This window comes from Tachysurus vachellii, chromosome 13 (assembly GCF_030014155.1).
Source record: "Tachysurus vachellii isolate PV-2020 chromosome 13, HZAU_Pvac_v1, whole genome shotgun sequence".
NCBI lineage: Eukaryota > Metazoa > Chordata > Actinopteri > Siluriformes > Bagridae > Tachysurus > Tachysurus vachellii.
Window position 1 is genome coordinate 6,830,520 of NC_083472.1, and position 22,712 is coordinate 6,853,231.

The window sequence follows — 22,712 nt, forward strand, 5'->3', positions numbered from 1 at the left end:
AAACTGTGCTAACAGTAAACCAGTCTTCATTTTGAATCTCATCGTTCTGAAGCCTTGAAAAGTGAAAAAAGTTACAGTTAATGGTAACCGTTCAGGGACAGTTAACAGTACCCCCTCTTTTTTATTCTCTCTCTCTCTCTCTCTCTCTCTCTCTCTCTCTCTCTCTCTCTCTCTCTCTCTCCACCCTCTCTCTCCCTGTCTTTCTCTCTGCCTGGCACTTTGCTAAACTTGTGCCCAATTTGAATAAGACCTCTTTTCTGCTCTCAGCACACACAGGGAAGGCGAGCAGTCCAAAAGACCAGCAAACTAACAACTGCTTCTACGCCTGGGTCACTGTTCGAAGCAAAGCCACTGCAATAAGAGAATCTGTTAGGAGAGAAGGACAGAAGTAATTTGGTGAGTTTCTGTGATATGATCTGCACATTAATTAAAATTAGATTTTTATTATTTCCCATTTGCCTATTAATCACTATGAAGATTGATTTATATAAAGATTGATTGTTTAGATGTAAAATATAAGTATATAAAATATTATTTCCTTTTGTAATTTAATTAACCTATCTATCTATCTATCTATCTATCTATCTATCTATCTATCTATCTATCTATCTATCTGTCTGTCTGTCTAGTATCAGAACCATATATTTATTTATAGATCAAAACCTTATTTATATTTATATTTATATTTAGTTACCTGCAGTAATAAAGTTTCATGTACATTTTATTATTGTATGGATGAATTGATGTCATTTGATGACATCAATTCAACCATACAATAATAAAATGTTTAATTTTAATTGTTTAATTAATAAAATTCAATTTCCACCAGATTTGGCAAATTAAGTATACAAAAATTTATATATATATATATATATATATATATATATATATATATATATATATATATATATATATATATATATATACAGATGTATACAGTATACAGATATGTATACTGTATATGTATACAGTATATGTATACAGATTACAGACATGTTAAAAACTATATTAAAAATAACAAACATGTTAAAAACTATATTAAATATTAAAAAATATTTTATTCACATTCTTTATTCAAGTAACTTTTGGATAGAGGGAAATCACTTTTACAAGAGTACAAAACTACAAATATTTATACAGTATGTGTGAATTTTTAAATGTAATATGAACAGACATAGCAATTGCTGATTTTTTAATTTGCATAGATCTATATTTATTAATGTATCTTGCCACTGTAAGTGGTCCTGAAGCTGGCTGGTCTATTCTAGTGTGTGTGTGTGTGTGTGTGTGTGTGTGTGTGTGTGTGTGTGTGTGTGTATACACATGAATGTTGACAGTGTTCTGAGCATGTGGGTCTCTTGGGCATTTTTTTGGGTGAAGGCCTCCTCTGGAACACAGCGAGGTGTTTACTTTGGCCATCACACAATCCTCAGCCCATGGTCGAACAGACCTCTGCTTATTGGCCTTTACCTGATGTGAAAGGAACACACCACACCATGTGAATGAAGACACTGTAGAGTAGCTCAACCCCTTGCTCCTCCCAAAAACCGATGAGCTCCGTATACAAGCCTAGACATGAAGTAGCATTTTTTGAACTGAGTGGGACTGTTCATTAGAAGTGGTGTGATTTGACAAAGTCAGCATGTATCAAATAGGTGGCCATAGTATTTGCTGACTAGACGTTAATAAGGGCTTGTAGCCTGAAACCAAGTCCAGCAGTCCAGTCAAAGTCCAATCTAATTAAGTAAAAAAGATGCATGTCATCACAAGGATGCACAGTCTAACAACGAATTTCATAGGAATAAAAAGGAAAAATTGTTTTTATGCAGCTGTTGTTTTCATTCTCTGATAAATTCCCTTCTAAAAACTTATCCATCTGTTGCTTGGCCCCAGTTTTGACTGAAATAAGTAGCCTAATGGATGCTGTTGTCTTTTTAAAGGACACATATTAATTTCTATTGATGACAGTAAAATAGCAACTTCTCACATCTTCAAGTTGAACCTGTTAGCCAGTCAGGACGGAAGCTGACTGGCCTACTGAAGTTTATCACGAATGATCTCTGACGGTGGTGGAAAAGTGAGCTTTAATGTCCCAAAGGATGTGGAACTCAGAGAATGTGTTTCCTCTAAAAGCCAGGTATTAGGCGTTGACCTGGATTTCTATATTAGTTTGAACATTTAGCAAGAGCTCATGAAAATAAATTAGCTGTAAATTCCCTTTTGGCTCCAGTTAACCTGTCAAAAATCCAGAATAACCTGCGTTAAATTAGTCTCTAAATAATGTTCTTTTATTTGAACATCTGAATAATGAGCTGGAATGTGTTAAGTGTAGCGTTACATTTATTTTTAAGCAGAATGTAGTTTGTGGTTAGAGTAAACTGAATGGCTTTTTAAAGACATTAAACATCCATTAAAGAAAAAGTGATAAAACTAAGAAAATTTCGATAGAGCTCTGGCATCAGAGTGTGATAGTTGATTTAGATTCTGTTGATCCTTTGCCAGGAAACACCAGCCTCTTCCGGTACCATTAGGAGTCTTAGACAGAAAGCTCCGTGAGGATCCTGCCAAAGGAAAGCTGCTCACTGCATTTAAAAGAGTTTTATTCAGGCAAACTGAGCTATAGCCAGGCGGTCAGTTTTGAACAGAGAAGCCATTATCACTAAACAGATTATGTTTTCTAACGTACATGGGAAGCAATAATGAAAAGCATGATTAAAAATCAATCTTTCATACTGACATCCTTTCTTCTCTGAGATGGTCATGTGCTTTTCATTTCATTTCAAATTTACTTACATTGATATATTTAACATGCATAATTGTGCATGATAATTAAGTCTTCTTTTCTAACTTTTCTATGTATTTTTTTTTTACCATCAGGTAAATCATGACTTTCTTTCTTCTACTATGTGCCTGCCTCAGTGTCTCCTCTGCAACAGTAATGTTTGAACCAATAAACGGTGAGTTGTGTGTTTTTTATTAACTTTGATTATGCTATGCTATTGATCTTGGTTATTTTTTGCGCATACAGCTCTGTTATTGTATGCTCTTGTGGACATTTATACATCTAAAGTAACTGTGACAACAAATTTCACATTCATCTGATTTATTGTACCACGTAGAAAAGAGTTATTGGGTTCAGAGTTATTACAAGGATCTGTGAATTATGTTGTGCTTCACTGTAGTTGCATGTGTAACAGTGGTCAGTCAACCTGTCTTGCCAGATGAGGACAGTACCCTTAGTGTTAGCATCCCTGTGGAGCAGCCGCTGCGCCCCCTGCTCGGTGGAAAGGCGGTTATCCCCTGTTATTTCCGGGACAACACCGTCCATGACCCTGGAGCCCCTACTATTGCTCCTCGTTCACAACGCATCAAGTGGAGCTACATTTACAAAGGCAAAATAAGCCTCATCCTGGTGGCAATTGAGGGATTAATACACACTGATCCAAATTATTTGGACCGGGTGACCATGGTGAACTATCCATCAGTTCCCACAGATGCCACCATAGAGATCTCAGAGCTACGCTCCAGCGATTCAGGGACATACCTATGTGAGGTCATACAAGGCATTGATGGCAAGTATGGCTCAGTAGAGATGCATGTTCAAGGTAATACTCCAGACATCTTACAGAAGTTTAAATGTTTAATAAATGGCTATTTTGTCTTGTTTCATATGGAATATGGAGTCTGTGGAATATTAAGTTAAGTCATTCATTTCCACAGGCATCGTGTTCCACTACAGGGCCATAACCAGCCGCTACACCCTGACATTCGACATGGCAAAAGCAGCCTGCATCATGAACGATGCCGTTATTGCGACTCCTGAACAGCTGCAAGCTGCTTATGATGACGGATTTCACCAGTGTGATGCAGGCTGGCTCTCAGATCAGACTGTCAGGTAGTAAATGTCTGCAGTTTTACCGTAAAGGGGACAAATTTAAATAATATAGTACTATTACAATAATAAACATTTATACAAATAAATAAATAAATAAATAAACAAATTAACATTATATCATTAAGCATGTGTCATAAAATAACCATTTTTTTGGTTCCTAAACCTAATTTTGGTTTATTTATTAATTTATTATTTTGACTATTTCTGTCGTCCCCAAGAGAACAAGAAAAATCACCTGAATATGTTAGCATTATACAGACAGATCTTTGTTTTTCAGTTAATTTGATGAAATACTGTGAACCAAATGGTTCTTTGCCCTCTCTTGAAAGGAGCGTTTTTTAGACACTTCTATTCTTAAGAGTACACTGTTCATATGTTCCTCAGGTATCCCATTCATGAGCCCAGGGAGCCTTGCTTTGGAGACAAGGAAGGTTATCCAGGTGTACGAACATATGGAATCAGAGATAATAATGAGACCTACGATGTATACTGCTTTTCAGAGAAGATGTCTGGTAATAATAGATATATATTAGATATTCCTTTAAAGCGCTTCATTCATTACTCCTGTTTTCACTTCATCAACTTCAACCATGTGATCCCTAGGCAGAGTATTCTACTCCATGTCCATGAAAAAGTTTACATTTTCGGAGGCATCTGAACAGTGTGGGAAACTTGGAGCCCAACTAGCCACCACAGGGCAATTGTACTTGGCCTGGAAAGCTGGAATGGATGTGTGCAATGCTGGGTGGTTAGCAGATGGGAGTGTGAGATATCCTATTAACATTGCCCGCCCTCAGTGTGGTGGGGGTCTCCTGGGTGTACGGACTGTGTACCGTTTTCCGAACCAGACAGGATACCCCGACCCAGACTCCTACTATGATGCCATCTGCTATGAGGGTATGTACACTGGACACATCAAACAAATCATTTTGTAATAACATGTTTATAAATATACACATATATTTGTGTGTACATATGATAACTACACATACTATGGTGCCTAAAAAGGTACGCCACTGTAAATAATGCATGTCTCTCACTGCTCAGAAGAGGAAAAAGTACCCACTCCTTACCCTCCAGGACCTGCTGTACATGTGACCACAGACTCCTACACCCCAGTACCTATGATTCACATAACCACAGACATCCATACCCCAGGGCCTGAGATTCACATGACCACAGACACTGACTTTAGTGTGGGCACCTTCAGCTCCAGTCCAGTCGCCTATCCTGAGAGTGACACCACTGAGGGGGAAGCTCGAGGGGAGTTTGTCAGCGAGCCCTGGGTTACCACTATGGTGCCACCCCCTTCCTTCTTTACTACTGAAATAGAGAATGTCACGGAGGATGTGCTCGTTGTAGCTGTAGCTCCGCCTGTTGTACACGAGGTACCTCGAGAAGATGCCAAAATTGGTAAGTGACTGCAAGTTTGTGGAATGTAAAAGTACTTAAACGCAAGAATCTAGACCTGTTCCATAAATTATTATTCTAATCTGATGAGCTATGTACAAATTATAATATTATAATATATTAAATTTATTTTTAAATTTGACACTAAAATAACACTATCTTTTTTCCTTCTAATTTTCAGAATTTAAAGGAGTGGTTTTCTACTACCAATCAGGTTCCGCACACAATTTCACTTTTAGTGAGGCTCAGTTGATCTGTCGTGGACAAGGAGCGGAAATAGCCACACCAGAACAGTTGCAGGCAGCCTATGAGGCTGGGCTGCATCAGTGCAGATCTGGCTGGCTTAAGGACCAGTCTGTCAGGTCCTTATTTTTTGTACACCATAATACAGAAGCACCAAACCTTGAGTAAACAACATGCAGGTTGATTATACGTTTAGCAATAAAACCAATATGTGAAAAAAATTAAATATGTAAATGATTTTATCTTATTTTATGTATTGTGTACATTGTACAGTATAATGATCATAATGTTCTATGGTAAGTTACTCCTGTTTTTCCCCCTTGTGTTCTTGGCAGGTACCCTAACGCCGATCCTGAGGAGTGCTCAAGAGATCAAAACAATGCTTCTGGGGTGATCTCTTTTGGAATTAGGCCTGCAGATGAACGCTATGATGTCTATTGCTACATCGACCCAATAGAAGGTGTGAGAATCATGCCTAACATCTTCACTATGTATACAAAATACATTTTCAATACCAAGTAATGTAATGGTAAATTGGGGATGCTTGTATGCCAAGTGGCTTTTTTAAAGGTCTCCCAAGTGGCACAACAGCAAAGCACTTGCACTCTTCTCAGAATATTTAGACATTGCAACATTCTCTCCTCTGTCAATCAGAGCAACACAAACCACTCATGGACATTTGTTACCCTGCCCTGAGACATGCAATGAGCAACAGTTATGTCACATTGAAAAATGGGAAAAATAGGTAAACATTTAATTACTTTATGTAGGATTGGATTGATTGTGCCAAATGCATAAATGTTGGGTATTTTTGACTGGAAATATTTTACAATACAGTTACATAGTTTAAAGGTAACTATGGAGAACTAAACAGGTACAGGGGAATTGTTCTTCATTAACAGTTATCCTACTTACTAAAAACTAGCAGTTAGTTACTCAGTAAGAAGACTTCACTCTTAAACTTTATAGTAATTATGTCTTAAGCAGTAATTAAGATGTACATACGATTTCTCCTGTCATGCTACTAGCTATCTATAACCCTTTTATAACAACTACTAATATAATTTCTACGTTTCACATTGGCATTAATTCCCAACAGCAAAGCTTTAAACTCTTTGAAATGCAGTAAACTCTTCCAATACCTTCAGTGTCTAAAATGTAAATGTCTTTATGAGTTTGTATGGTCCACATACAGTAAATAAGCCTCCTCAGAGGAGCACATGGTTGGGGTGTTGCTTTATTTGGCAAGTAAAAGCCTAAATAAAGAAACAGATAGCAATGATCTACAAATGTACAATGTAGTTATGTACCAATGAGTAGTAAAAATGCTTAACCTAAACAGATAAACAAACAGCTTACAAATGTACAGGTTTGTAAAGTGCCACCTATAAATGTATAAATGATAAATATGTGTTGCATTTGTCCCTGTTTCTTAGTGGATGCCTTCCATATCAGTTCCCTGGGAAACCTTACCTTCCAAGAGGCAGAGGATTACTGCCATAGCCAGAATGCCACCCTGGCCTCCACAGGGGAGCTGTATGCAGCCTGGAGTCAGGGCCTCCATAACTGCAACCCAGGCTGGTTGTCCGATGGCAGTGTCCGCTACCCAGTTCAAACTCCAAATCTCAGCTGTGGTGTAAATAAAACAGGAATTTACACCATTTATTCTAACCCTGACCAAACTGGATTCCCAGATCCTTTCTCCAGATATGATGCTTATTGTATTAGAGGTATTAAATTCAGGTCACATCAGTACAAAAATGTAAGACAAGAAAATAAATCAACACTGAACACTCTTTAATGTCTATTTAATCCTAGCACAGTAAAACTGATGTATTATCAGGTTACTAAATTTGAATGTTATGTTTTTCATCTCCTCTTGTCCTTCTCTTGTATTGTCAGCTCTTGTCCTCTTGTCTCTCCAAAATCTATTTCAGAAAGTGGTTATGAATTTGCTAGTGGGTTACCGAGTGGAAGTGTACCTGAGAGTGGCCTTCCCAGTGCTGAAGGTTCCAGCACTGACTTCCCCAGTCGAGTTGCATCTGGAAGTGGCTTTCCCAGTGCTGAAGGGTCCAGCAGTGGTTTCCCCAGTGGATATCCATCTGGAAGTGGCTTTCCCAGTGCTGAAGGTTCCAGCAGTGGCTTCCACAGTGGATATCCATCTGGAAGTGGCTTTCCCAGTGCTGAAGATTTCAGCAGTGGCTTCCCCAGTGGAGATTCATCTGGAAGTGGCTTTCCCAGTGCTGAAGATTTCAGCAGTGGCTTCCCCAGTGGAGATTCATCTGGAAGTGGCTTTCCCAGTGCTGAAGGATCCAGCAGTGGCTTCCAAACTGGATATGCATCTGGCAGTGGCCTTGGTTCTGGTAGCGGAACCAGTGGTGATGTGTTGGGCAGTACAACAGGGGGGGTGTCTGGGTCTGGTTATGCCTCAGACATCTCTGTCATCTTCAAGGAGAGAGTTCATTTTCAAGGAGAGAGCTCTACTGTTGGAGGCTTTCATGAGGCAGCAAAAGGGAGTGTAGAGTTTTATGCCTCAGGAATGGAATCTGGAGACATCAGTGGGGATGACTCAGGATCAGATTATGTGTCTGAATCTGGACAGGATAGTAACGGGTCTGGTGGTCTAGCATCTGGATCTGGCAGTGGAGATATAATCATCTTGGTTGATGGAGCAATAACCAATATGCCCTTTCCACAGCCTAAGTCAGAGCTAGAAGCTGTTGGAGGACAGCCAGAGGTTAGCGGATTTAGTGGCATCCATAGTGGTGACATCATAAGCGGTTCTGCATTCAGTGGAATGCCAATTGGTGATGTCATAAATAGCTCTGGATTCAGTAGTATTCTCAGAGGTGATAGCATAAGTGGCTCTGTAGTGAGTGGCATGCCAATTGATGACATAATTAGTGGCTCAGGAGTTAGAGGATTGCCCAGTGGCAATGCCATAAGTGGCTATGAGGTCAGTGGAGTGTCCAGTGGTGATGCCATGAGAGTTCCACCTTCATCAGATTTGGTTATTGAAGATGTTAATGAAACCAATGTGCCACCTATCAACAGCACCAATACCACCACATTATCTTTTACAACCAGTCCCTTGACATTGCACTTGACACCAGCTACCATGGAGCAGCCCACTGTTACTGAGGGTAAAACTAGTCACTTTTTAATTAATATTAAAACTCATAGGACATGCTAACTATAACCATACCATTAGCCATGATACAAGATTTAATTTTGCTTGTATGCTTATTTCCATAATCAATGAATATACATTAATTTGATACACTTTGCCCAAATCTGGTCATATTTTAGCAATACATGGATGTGCAGAAGACTGGGTGGAATTTGAGAGCAGCTGCTATATCTTTTTTAATGTCAGAAAGAATTGGACGAGTGCAGAGCAGCACTGCCGAGAAATAAACTCTAATCTGCTGAGCATCACTTCTAAGAAAGAGCAAATATTTGTCAACAGTAAGTATGGAATTGGATTAGTTGAGAAAATTGTTTGTTTTATTCGGATTTGCTAATTGGATTGTTGCAGTTTTCACTATTAATGCAATTTAAAACCAACCTAGATCACATTTGGGACTACCAGTGGATTGGACTAACTGAGCGAGATCATCTACGATGGACAGACGGAAGCCCTTTGGTGATGTCTAAATCTTTAATTCAGTTATAACTTATGCATGACTTTACTGATGCAGAGCAAAATGTAAATGCTCTACACAAGTCCAGGGCTTAGCCTAACTGATTTTCATCTTTTCTACAGGAAGATAAAAACTGGATACTGAACCGTCCGCATAGGGATTTTAATCCTGAAGAAGACTGTATAGCAATGGTTTGGAATGAGTCTAGCCAATGGACTAATATGCCTTGTAACTCTCAGCTGCCCTACACATGCAAAAGTAGATCTGGTAAGTACTTAATGAAGACTTATTAATTTGACACCACCTTTCAGTCTTACTGTATGTATACAAACATATTAAAATCATGAGGAGAACTTGCTACCTATGCCTGTTATCCATATCAAGACTGATTGTAAAGTGCAACGTGTACTGTAATGTGCAGAGGCAGTCAAGCAGCATTTGAGCTTTAATCCTTCTATTTTCCCCATCCAGTCAAATGCTCTACACCACCTGAGGTCGAAAATGCCAGAATGTTAGGAAACAGGATGGAGTACTATTCAGTCAACTCCATCATCCGCTACCAGTGCGACCTTGGATTCACACAGCGGCATCATTCGGTGATACGCTGCATGCCAGATGGCCAGTGGGAAAAGCCTAAAGTGGAATGTGTAGAAAGTAAGTTTCCAGACACAATCACTGAATTTAAGTACTACATTTTAAACTGTCAGGAAATAAGCTGTACATCCCTGTTTCTATGATATGTTTGTATGTAAGAAAGGTTAATACAATTTTACTGCTTGATGTACTAGCAGCGCAAAATCCCACCAAATAGTTCTAATGTGTCACAGTCCCAGCTTTTGGTTTTCTTTTTCTAGTTCTCGGTGACAACTAGTCTGCTTAGTCTACTTGTACTTTTGGCAACAAAAAACTAATAGCCTGTTTAACCAGGTTCTTGTCCCAGGTGCCAAGGCTACTGCTTTTTCGGCCCTTTTCTCACAAATATAATTAAGTACAAGTATACTATATATACAAATTGACTTTATTATTACAAATGATATTGCATTTGTTTGAGCTGGGAACGAAGACAGATTAAATATAACATTTGACCATATCATTTTTTACTTTCTATACCATTTTTCTGCATTAATAGGCACTTCAAGAAAACGTTTCCTAATGAGGTTAAACGAAGGAACCTACAGTCAAACATGAAGAAAAGTCCTCTAAACAGGACACAAGGCACACACTTCAAATCATCTAGAGGACTGTTGTTAGTAAAAAGCATCTCTGCACAAGTCTTATTTGCCCAGAAGAAATCCAGTAGCCTAGGTAACAGGGTCCACTTATTACAATGATGCACATTAGTTTCTGTTCTGTAGTTCGCCTGGCTGATTTATTTTTGAGTGTTACTCGGTGCCTTGGTGTTGGGGAAAAATAAGAAGGAACAAGTTTTCTGAGTGAAAGTTCAAGGACAGAACATCTTCCCACCAATTTATTTCTTGTTTCGTATACAACCCAATTTTTAACCCAAGGTTAACCCCCTAAAGTCGAAGCTTTTTTTTTTTTTAGTTATTCAAGATTGACTATATTATTCAGTGACTACTTGGATTTATTCCGTAACTAAAGAGAAACTAATTTGAAAGCAATTACAAGAGTGAAGAAAGTGAGTAGACCAAACAGTGGGTAGGAGAATAAAAACTAAATTTGATTATTTAAACCTAAAAGACCTTATAAAGTATAAAAACTAAATCATCATTTTAGATTTTTAATCAGTAATAGGCTGAAAATTTTGTGGACATGGTGAAAAAAAATGAAGCCCTGGAAAAAAACTTGCGACACTCTTGGTCACTTTATTCTTCCTGCTTTGCATCATTTTCTCTGCTTTTTCATGCGAATGAGTTAAAAAAAAAAAAGAAAGAAAGAGTGAGTGAGTGATTGTAGGGTTGGCAATATAGAGTAACACATATAAAAAGACAAAAGGCTTCAGTGACTACAGCTGGATATAATGAACTCAAAAGTATTTCAAATTAATTCTGAAGACACTTTATTTGTTTTGTTTGTTTTTGCTGTTTGTCCTTTGTTTGTATGCCTAGCTTCATGACAGAAAGCAAGTGAGACTGTGAAAGATAAAAACATCCATTGCATTTCTGTTTCTATTCACTGGAAAGTTTTAAATTCATGATATGTTTTAACAACTGAAATGAAAACATTATTTATTAAGGACTAGAGGCTTGAAGCATATTTAAAGTTCTTTTAACTTAGGAACGCTAGTTCCCAAATGAAGCAATGTTTATATTACAGAGATTGCTAGAGCCACCGAGAAAATGTTCACAAGCCAAATTTTAGCTGAGTAACCCAGAGCCATCTCTGTAAGTTAAGCAGTGATCATTGCACTGGTTTGTTATTTAGTCATGCAGAATAATAGCCAACACTTTTATATGCCGTTGTCTTGCTGTCAACTGTTACACTGAGCTCATAGCTATCCGAGTGCCATACCTGTGTCCACTGAATAAACCAAGACTAAATATGTGTGTTTCCAAGCCTCAGTTGTTGTTGTTTGTCTGTTTTGAATTTTAGTTTTGATTTTTTATAATCATATAATTCTTTTATTTAACTGCACTTAATTGATATAATAATGCAACTTTATAAACAAGTGTAAAATCAGTTTTAAATAACTATCGTTAACTATTAAGAAATACCATACAACTCACTTGCACGCAGTCATCTCTGTACAGTTTCTGCATAAACAGCCTATTTAGTTAAACAGATCTATCTCCAGGAATCTTGGAGAGGAAAAAAACAGACAGTCCCATGAATATGTCTTTCATAGACAACAGTATTTACTTTCATGCAGAGCATAGGAGAGAGAAAAATGAGTAGCTTAGCAACACTGCTGTCTTTTCATTCTAATATCGCCATGTTTGTGAAAGCAGGTGTAAAATAGAATTGTTTATTCGTTATATTTGCCTAAATGCATTACAGTAGCCCACAGGTTTCTTGAAGCCCACACGCATTACAGTAGCCCAGCAGCTTTTTCCAGCTCAGACAAGGTGGCATATGGATTGTGTACAAGTCCAGCAGAGGCTCTCTGTGTGTCCCCAGCTATATCTCCCTCAAGATTTTTCACACACTTGGTGTGAATACACACAGTAGTGTGCCCTCTACTGATCACTCTGTAAAGTAGACTACATGTGCTGAAAATTACAGATTAATACAACAAACCTATGATTAAACTTTGCTGAAGGTTCATTATCATCATCATCATCATCATCATCATTACAATGATTGTGGTGTACTGTTTGTGGCAGCAGACCAAAGCAGAACACCAAAAACACACATTCACACTTAAGAGCAATTTAAAGTCCATTTACCATCTACATCCAATGTTTTTGGAAGGTGGAGGAAAACTGAAGGCCTCACACATTGAAACACACATACAGTAGAATGTTGACCCTGTCTTGTCCATACTGCAGACATAGTAATTTTTGAATAAATTAAATAAATAAATCCTTGATTCTTAATGATGTTTTGGCCTTGAGATGACTGCTGATTTATTTTCAATAATAAAATTGTCCATAATTGCTTCCATATGTTAACAGATAAGTAGTTAAACATAGACTGAAGAGCAAATTAAGGTTAAAGTCATTTAATAGCTCTGTGTCGACTGCATATAGATAAAAAAATGCCAAAGTCATTAATGAATCAGAGTGGAAGCATATATCTTGTACGATAAAAAGCATAGAAGCAAGAAAGGGAGACGCAGCAGTGCTTGAAATTGAATATCTAGTGTAGCATATTTAAATAAAATCTATCACATTGCCATAGATGCCAAGAGACCTAAGAAGAAATTTATGATCAGCTGTATAAAAAGCATCACTAAACCAGTATAGGTGAACTATAACTTGTTTCTATTAATTCTTTGAGCAGTGACATGTTTGCTCTGTTTGCTTAAGAAAATGAATTGAGATATTACATTTAGGCTAATTGGCCAGGATCTTATGTATTTTGTCCAGAACAGGCGGAATAGAAATATCAGCTGATAGCAAGTCTTTTTTTTTTTTTTATTTCATCATACGTACAGTAAACACACACACACAGGAATCCTGGAGCTGTTTGGGAGAAACACTACACTCCACACCACCATGCCATACCATATTTGACAAGTAAATGCATAAAATATGATTAGTTCAATCAGCACTATACAAGTGGTTTAAAAAAAACACATTTATTATCTAAAATGATAGTTAACAAGACATCTGAAAATAGACTGTAAAAATGCATGGACTACAGCCTACTGTAAGTATAATTAGTAAAATTTAACAAGTGACTATATGTAGGATACTACATATGCTAAGCTTTTTGTCATTTAAGGCAAAAATATGTTTGCTGCATTTATATGTATGTGACATTTAATACATGTGACATATAGTACAAAGCTGTAGTACATGTGATGGAAGAACAAATTGTATGTATTTTACAGTGAAGGTCCATTGGTTTAGTTGATATGAGAGAATTTACCAAGGGCAGTTTTGCAGACCTATTCCCTGAGTGACACTTGGTTTAATGCTCAATTTTACACATATAAAAATCAGAAAATGGAATAGTTTTAGACAAATCAGTCCATTTAAATCACAACTATACGACTTGCAGATTCACAGAAAAAAACACCCTCTGACACCCTTTCGTTATATTAAAAGAATTAGAAGGTGACTCATCAAAGCATAACCTATATCATCTGCCAAAATTCACATTTGTTTTGAATGATTTTAAACTGATGACCTACGCTGTGTCAAAATCTTACCATCTGACTTTGTGACAGTAAACTCCATATTTTAAATGCTGGGGCAGGAAGCCGAAGCTCCGCACACCAGGTTCAGGTGGACCGCAGTTGGCTCTGGGTTTGGTGATGGGGTACCGCACGCTGCCATCAGCCACCCACCCAGCATCACACTGATCCAACCCTGCAAACCTCCATGCTGCGTACAACTGACCCACTTTAACAATCTTAGCTCCATCCTGCAAACACTCTTCTACTGCCTCAGAGAAGTTCAGCTTCATCTTGTGCTGCAGGAAGTAAACTTCACCTGGAGGAAACAGGAACAGAACAATCAAACCCGTATTTCTCAGATGAAATTAGGTATATAAAAGTTAGGTATGTATTTAGATAAGAAGCATTAAGCGTTTGTTAACTTAATCTGTTAATTAATACAAGAACTATCAGTTACATTATGAAGAGTGAGTAGGTTTATCAAATTATAGTTTTATAGCCTATAGTAAATATTCATCTGTGTTATGAAACAAAAATGTAATTATACATATATAATTTTATATATATATATATATATATATATATATATATATATATATATATATATATACTATAATTATAATTTTATAATTATATATACACACACACACACACACACACACACGTAGTGTATAATTCATGTAGCGTTCTTACATCAAATTCACACAATTTCATTGCGGACATATGCCAAGTATAGTAAAGCATAGTGTATATATGTTTATTGTGTACTTGAATGACTTTAATGAGCCTCTAGTGAGATTGTAAGCGCATCCATTTTATAACACCATACTAATCATTCGGTTTAAAAGGGATCAGGCCACCTTTAGTGGTGCTGCCATGAAATTAGGAATTTCCTCGATTAAATGATTTTTTTAATTATACTGCATGTCAAAGTACCCATTGATTATAGCCATTATTATGGGTACTCATATACCGTATGTTTTAGTTGTGCCTGTGCATCATTATTTCCATTGTATAGCTTAGAGCATGTATTATTTCAGCATTTTGACAGCATTAGTTAAGTATAAAGATACGCTTATTTGTGTACCTTACATGACAAAAATGTGCAGCTGAAGACTATCAAAGGCTCATCATTTGTAATAAAGTGCAAATAAATTCTATTCTTAACTATGTCCAAAACACACAACTCCTGAGACTTAAAAACAGATTACTTGTCAAAGTTCTAATGATGTGTTAAAGTTAAACTAATTAGTTCAGGAAAAGATGTAAGCCAGAGAACGGATTCCTTAGAGGTGACTATCTCAGAAGGCCATCTGAAAATGGTTTGCTCTTTGAAGACTAGGACACATGAGAATTTAATAGATGAAAGCCAAGGCCAGTATTATTTTTCATTATTGAAGTCCAGGGTGATCTGCACGATCTGCTGGCTTCATCAGAGGTGCAAATGGTTCTGCAGCTCAGCCCGTATAGCAGGGTGGAGACATGTAATTTTGCTGCAAGCTGAAATGAGTCCCTTGGAATTCTGGAACACCTGTTGGTGTTTTTACAATGTAGAAATCCTCCTAATATTTTCTTTTCAAGCGTTATTAGAATCCTCTTCCAGAATTAAACTCAGTTCAAGCTAAATAGTATGCGTTTGGGGGAAAAACAGCATTTCCCCTATCAAACAATGATCCAAGTAGAAACTAACTTTAATTATTGAAAGAATCCTTAAGAAACCTTTGATGCATTTCCCCACACAATAATCTCAGGTGGTCAGATTACTTTGAGGTGACAGGAGGGATACTTATTTATATATGCTCTTTACTACTATGATGAGCAGAAAACACACATAATTTTGAACCTTGCAGTGAATTTGCTACAATAGCAGAAGTTCACATTTTTTTACTCAAGTCAGTCAAGAACGGGAAGCTGAGGCTACAACTCATCAGATACACCTCATCTCATACAGGCTCATCAGAACTGAGCAGGCTTTCGTGAACATGTGCACAGTGTAGGGTCCGATTCTTGTTCTTGGCTCACAGGAGTGGATCCCATATTAAAACCATAATGGCTAAACGAATAATTGCATGGGTAGGTGTTTCTAATAAAGTGAATGATGTGTAATATAATGCCATTTGCAAAGTTGTAAAAGTGAGAAAAACAAAGTGATCACCTCTGATTGAAGAAGTGAAACAGAATGCATCAAAACGGTCCATGGTTTTGTGGCGAACACCGTAGCTCCTGACGCCCGGTGCCATGTCTGTTCCACCGCAGGCATCCCGACTCACGGCTACAGGGTACTGTGCCGTACCATCAGCCAGCCAACCAGCATTGCACCAGTCAAGCTTTTCTTCATCCCAGGCTGTAAACAACTGTTCAAAGGTGGCTAGGCAAGCACCCTGCTGCTCACATGCGTCTTTAGCTTCCTTGAAGTTAAACTGGTAGCGACCCATGGGAGAGTAATATGGGAACACTATGCCTGTGGGAGGCAACCAAACTGTAAATTCAAGTCATGTCAAAACATTACAGTTACACCCAATGCTAAACTTGTTGATACAAAATGGCAGCTACATTTACATCACAGTTATTCATTTAGCAGAACCTTTATCCAAAGTAACTTACAAAGGAGCTCAGAATTTTCCAATATTGTAGCTGCAGTAAATGCAAGCCAACTGTCCTAAACAGTCTTTCGCACAAATCTACAGCCAGCATTATCTGTGAAATCTAAAATATAAGCACTTGAATTTGTGACAAAATGGTATTACTATAAACTCTCAGTGGACACACCATTAAATACACCACATTACCTTGGAGCAAACCTGTGGCCATTTTTTTTTTTGGATAAACATACCATTAGGTTCCACTGTAGGTATAGAATTATCGATTGTAGTCCATGTCTTCCTATACACACTCTGTCATCCTCCCTCTTCTTCGTACATCAACGGAAAAGGACCACCATTTCTATCATCGACCACCACAGATATTATTTCACTGGTGGATCATTCTCAACAGAGCAGTGATACTGGTATGAAGGTGACCTGCTAATGTGTGTGATGCTGCTATGAGCATATCAGCTATGCTGAGGTTTTACAAACACTGGACAATTACTGAACACCATGTAGGTTTATCTTGTTGGTGGACAATTACACCATAGCTTTTCCATGCACTAATGTGTGAGTTGCCCTCAAGCTAGTATATATACCTCCACTGTGTTTCACTGTGTTTAAGCAGAACACAAATGGTTTAGTGAGTTACTGTCTAGTGAGCTAAATGGTTGGTGAACAGACGTAATAAAGCGGTCAGTAAGTGCAGATGCAGGAGGTGTACTAGTTCCTAGAAAAATGGCCACTTAGTTTATGTTTCAAATGTGTTTTACAGAGTAAAACGTCACCCCGAAACTGAAGCTCCACAGTGACGCTCTCGTCCTCCAGGCCATCTATAATCTCACAACGGTATCGCCCCGTGTCATCACTCTGCAGCGGGTTGATGACTAGAGACACGTCTCCTGGAGTGCTCCGGCGGAGACGAACGCGACCCTGAAAGTCGCCATAACTCCTGTGGCGGGACCCCAAAGCCACCATGACGTGCAGCTCTTTGGTTTCGCCTGTGTTCGGCTGCCAGAGCCACTTCACCCTTGTCCTGCGAGGTGAACTGACCTCCGGCTCGTAGCGGTACACACACGGAAGAGTCACGTTGCCTCCTTGTACAGCAGACACCAAAGTTTGTGGAGATTCCACGTGCAGACGCACACCACTGAAGTATACTAGAAAAGATTGAAGAGTGTTAATTACTGTACTGTAAGTCCAAAAAGCAAATATATAAGGCAGAGTAGGAATTTTGGGTTGAAATATTAACAGATGCAACTTTCATAATGTGAAATAACACGAGCAGTCCTACTCTCTCCGTTTCCGTTGCCATCAGATGATAAGTCCTGATAATAATAATTGTTGGAGTATCCAAACGCCTGAGTCTCGAGCACAAGCTGCAGAAGCAACAGCACCAGCAGAGGGCGCTTCATCATCACGTTCACCAAATCTCTTCTTTCCAAAACAATATCCTACAAAAGAGCACGTAGAATAAGTCTTATTGGGAATATTTTACAGTTTGGTCAGTGCTGTCAGACCTTGCACCAGCAATGCGCTCGTGTCCTTACAAATGTCATCTTTACATTCTGATATTTTGCACAGATTTCCTTTTTAACATACATCTGCTGCCATTTCTGACTATACAATTTGCACCGTGTCCTTCTTTTAGAATGCAATAATAACAATAGCATGTACTTGACCTGAACTTATACTAAGACAGAGACTATACATCATCCCCTAGTCAGACATAATACTTTAACCATCATGGCATATAAAGTGTTTTTCTTTGCTTTATTGCAAGCTGTCATTATTCATTGCAATCATTCTTGCATTCGTCTCCTACTGTGAAGGCATAATATAAAATATTAAAGTAGTCCAAAATATAAAACAAACAAACAAAAAAACAAACAAAACCTTCAGTTTTATTTCTAAACGAATCCAGGATTAAATGCATATCATATAAATTGTCACAACCTGCAACAAACCTGCTTACTTACCGACTGAAGGCGATGCTGTGCTCGTTGCATTCTCTAAACACTACTCGTGTTCACGCGCTCACATTCTGCCCGGGTTTAATACACTCGCTCCCCCTCTGCGCGTGGCTGTATAGTACGATGACGTCACGGAGCGCAAAATGGCTTTGAGCTTTCACTGTAAGATCAGCACGCGCGCATTCGCATTACTAATCTCACAAACAAACAAAAAAAACAAGAAGTTATCCACAATACCTTACATTTTATTCATGCACAAGTCAGTAGAACACAGCCCTAAAATGTCTATGGTTATGGTCATGCTGGATCCGACATCTAGCCTAAGAACACTGATGCGTAATGCAGGAATACAATGTGGATGGAACACCAGAAGACTGCAAGACTTTATTTTTTGGAGATGGTAAAACCCAGAGAACTTTGAGGAAACACATATGGATGGATAAAGAACATGCACTAAACAGACAGACTTTAACCCAAGCTCAGATTTAAATCAGGGACCCTGGAGCTGGAGGCAGCTATGCATCAGCTGCACCACTGTGCCACACTTTTTTGTCATTTATATTTTGCTTTTCACATGTAAAAATCCTGTTCATTGTTAGAAATCTGCTGCATTACTATAAGGGTATTTAAAGAATTTAAAGCAATTTTAAAGAAGCTTCTATAGAGAGCAATATATATAGTGTTTCCTTATCAGAATTCCTCTTAAAAAAAACATTTTTATTCTAAGAATATATCATTAATCTTTTCTTTAAATGCAAATAGGAATTATATAAGTAAACTCCGTTTAATTTGGTGTCTTGCATACTTTAAATAAACAAAGGACCCTTTACCAAAAAGAAAAATAAAGAAATTTGATCTGAAGCTAGAGGCCTGTCCCCAATCACCCTGAACTCTGACAAAAGTACAGCGGGTTATGGAAAAAGCTGAAACCAGAATTCCACTTTTCCCCAAAGGCCGGTAAAGCTGTTTCGTTTTCCAGAGTCAATAGAGGATGGCATAGGTATCCTCAAAGAGATGGGATTTTTTCCACACTCTCTCACATGCTCAGTCTCTGAAGATTTGAGGGAACGTCCTTTCATGCCACTCCATCACTTGGATTCAGTAACCTTCGCCATCTCTTCTTCCGAAATGTAGACTTGCCTGCTTGATGAAGGTATTGTTTTAGAATCAGCAATGACTATTTCTGTTCACCAGTAGCTGGGGAAAGGAAAGGGCTGCTCAGCGGCCTTTGGTGACAGCAGGATGTTGGGCTGACTCCTTCACTCAGCATCATGACACTGAGCAAAACACAACTTAGTTCCTCCTCTGCTTATGATCTCATGCTTTTTATCCTTGTACATAACAAGAGAGGGGAGAGACAGGTTTACCTTTCACAGATACCAAGACCCATTATTGATGTGTTTGAAGATCCCAGACAGTTTATTCCTAAAGCTAAGATGAAAGCTCTTGCCTGGGGCAAGGAATGCCAAGACACCTCTGAATAGCAGGGGACAGAACACAAGGCAAATTTTGTCTGCTGAGACCGAGTCATGATAGCACTGTGTGCTAATAGTTGGATAAAATGAAAAGATCCACAGCACTTTTTGGGTTTTCCATATAAACTCGTCACCATTGCAAATCAAAAAGGTGACAGAGCACAATATGCCTATTTCAGCTTTTTCACTATGGGACAAATAGACAAATCTATGGGACATTTCAACACCAGTACTTAAAATTCACACATAATAGTACTCTGAAACAGGATTTTAAGAAACCCAGTTAAATTCAAATACCTGTAAAAAAAATTTCCCTTTAAAAAAAAATGTTAAATTTCTTAGAATACCTTAAATGAGACGTTAATGCTTTTTAGTAAATGCATCATAAAAGATTTAAATACAGTTAAATCGCTCATAGAACTTTAGTGCATATTGCACACTTGTCCAATAAAAAACTTCTAATCCATTTTGCAGGAAAGTGATATGAAGAGAATAAAGGTCATTTATTCTCACAATAATTATACTTCTGTCAGGGAGCTGTTTCCTGACTGGGATAAACTTCAGTGCTTGATGACAAGGTCAGACCTGCTTTCCCTACTGCAATCTTTCATTTACTGGAAAACATTTTCTTCTAAGCCTTGTTTGATTGCAGGTGGTAAAATTGCAGATTCCTGTTGCCAAAACGTTTGCTGGTGCTTATTACAGATTTTTCTCTAGTTTGGGAAGACAATGTGGTGTGTACAGTACGTGGTGTCTGTAGGATTCTCCATGTATGATCTACATTTGTGTTTTAGACATTGTGGCTACTTTGACAGGGACACCAGTACACCTTCATGCAGCTATTCAGTCAAGAAATGAAGTGGCAGTAGCACAATGAATAAAATTATGCAAACATGAGACTTCAGTTAATGTTCACATAAAACAGAGAACAGGGAAAAGTGTGATCTCCTTGATAAATGCTGCACTTCTAGGTGTTTTGTCTAGAGACACAAGAGTCTCTAGAGTTTAAACTGTATGGTAGCAAAAACACATTCAGTGAGTGCCAGTTCTATTGGCGAAAAAACTTTGCCAAAAGGTCAGAGAAAAATGGCCAGAACTGACCAAGCCAACAGAAAGGCTACAGCAACAGTTAACCGCTCATTATAACCGTGGTGAGTGGAACACGCATGTTGAACCTCAAGGTGGAGATACAACAACAGAAAACCACATCGGGTTCAACTTCTGTCAGCCAAGAACAAGAATGTAAGAATGCTGTGATCTGTTGAACAGTGGAAAAAATTGTTCATCAACTGGATATTCTCTTCTTGGTATGTTTTTGTTTTTTTACACCATTCTGTGTAAACTCTAGAAACTGTTCAATCTATCAATCTATCATTTTGTAATGCTTATTCTACTTGGGGCTACAGGGAACCTGGAGTCTAGCCCAGGGCAGACAGGGCACCCTGCAGAGGACCACTAGAAACTTAAGGCACAATTGCGCATACATTTACACACTGTGGACAATATAGAGATGCCAATCTGACCACAACACATATCTTTGGACTGGGGAAGGAAACCTGAATACACAAATAAGACCTTCATGCACAACAAATGGAGGCAGGAATCAAACCACCAACCCCAGAAGTTTACATTTATGTTATTTGGTAGATACCCTTATACAGAGCAATGTACAAAAGTGCTTTTAAGTCTCTATCAATGAATACTGCACATTAACACTGGTTCACTAGGTTACAGACTTAAGATACCACCGCTCTGTTCTGTTCTGTTAAAAAAAGTGCTAATTTGAGCAGTGCTGGTAGATCTGAGGGATCGAGGTGCAGTGTGAGGAGTGATAAGGGCTTTGAGGTAAGAGGAAGATGGTCTGTTTTTGGCTTTTTAGGCAAGCAGCAGTGTTTTGAAGCCAGTGGAGGGAACGCAGCAGTGGGGTGGTATCTGAGAATTTAGGCAGGAGGAAAACAAGTCATAGCTGCATTTTGGATCATTTGCAAAGGATGAATTGTGTTTGTAGGTAGACCTGCCAGCAGTGAGTCCAAAATGCAGTAGTCCAGCCTTGGAATAACAAGAGACTGAACAAGTACCTGGGCAGCCTGTGGGGACAATAAATGTGTTCTGATGTTGTAGAGAAGAAACAGACATGGGCGTTTCACATTAGCAACAAAAAAAGCAGTGTGAAGCAAACACACTAAACACTTTTCATGCCCCTAAATCATGCCCCTCTCTAGAGACTGTTGATTGTATAAATGCATGAAATTGACGGTATCCTACTAATACTAATAGTACCAAGCATAAAAATTTATATTGCTCTCTGCTTGATAACGCTTCGATTGTATTTCATTGTTTGAAATTATAGTTGGGAAAAAGTGCCTGATGAATGGATCATTGTAATGTGAACATACTGGTGCTCCCAATAAAGTGGTTATTATGCATATATTGCATTGGTTATATATTAAATAAAAAAGCATTTATTATTGAAAGCCTGAAAAATGGTCAGGGTCAGAAAGTAGATCAACATGTATCCAAGTTATTTATGGCCCCAAAATCTGAGCTGGTTTAGGGTTGCTTAAAAATACAGAATGGAGTGTGTGTTTCTCCATGTATTGTATAAACAATGGATGACTTCCTCTATAGACCTCTATTCCTCTATAGTTTAGTGGTTTTCCAGATAAAATATAGTTCAGCATAACTTTGTTATTCCAGGAATGAGCCCTTCCTGGAGGTGCCATGCTCAAACTGACATTTTCCT

The 22,712-nt window shown here is 38.2% G+C and overlaps 2 protein-coding genes across 2 annotated transcripts; one reads left to right on the plus strand and one right to left on the minus strand.

Moving 5' to 3' along the window:
* Positions 1–266: 266 nt before the first annotated feature.
* On the plus strand, positions 267–11,708 carry acanb (aggrecan b). Its single transcript, XM_060885949.1, has 16 exons — positions 267–396; positions 2,878–2,957; positions 3,222–3,605; positions 3,721–3,895; positions 4,280–4,407; positions 4,499–4,792; positions 4,943–5,308; positions 5,487–5,667; positions 5,884–6,008; positions 6,985–7,278; positions 7,486–8,691; positions 8,858–9,016; positions 9,121–9,194; positions 9,315–9,459; positions 9,664–9,846; positions 10,322–11,708. Exons 2-16 carry the CDS (start codon positions 2,885–2,887, stop codon positions 10,378–10,380), a joined length of 3,846 nt encoding a protein of 1,281 aa, XP_060741932.1. The 5' UTR covers positions 267–396; positions 2,878–2,884; the 3' UTR covers positions 10,381–11,708.
* Positions 11,709–13,287: 1,579 nt separating this feature from the next.
* Positions 13,288–18,623, minus strand: hapln3 (hyaluronan and proteoglycan link protein 3). Its single transcript, XM_060885929.1, has 5 exons — positions 18,501–18,623; positions 17,816–17,975; positions 17,310–17,681; positions 16,092–16,397; positions 13,288–14,252 (listed from the first exon to the last, which is right to left on the minus strand). The coding sequence occupies exons 1-5, from the start codon at positions 18,528–18,530 to the stop codon at positions 13,966–13,968; spliced, it is 1,155 nt and encodes a 384-aa protein (XP_060741912.1). The 5' UTR covers positions 18,531–18,623; the 3' UTR covers positions 13,288–13,965.
* Positions 18,624–22,712: the final 4,089 nt, after the last annotated feature.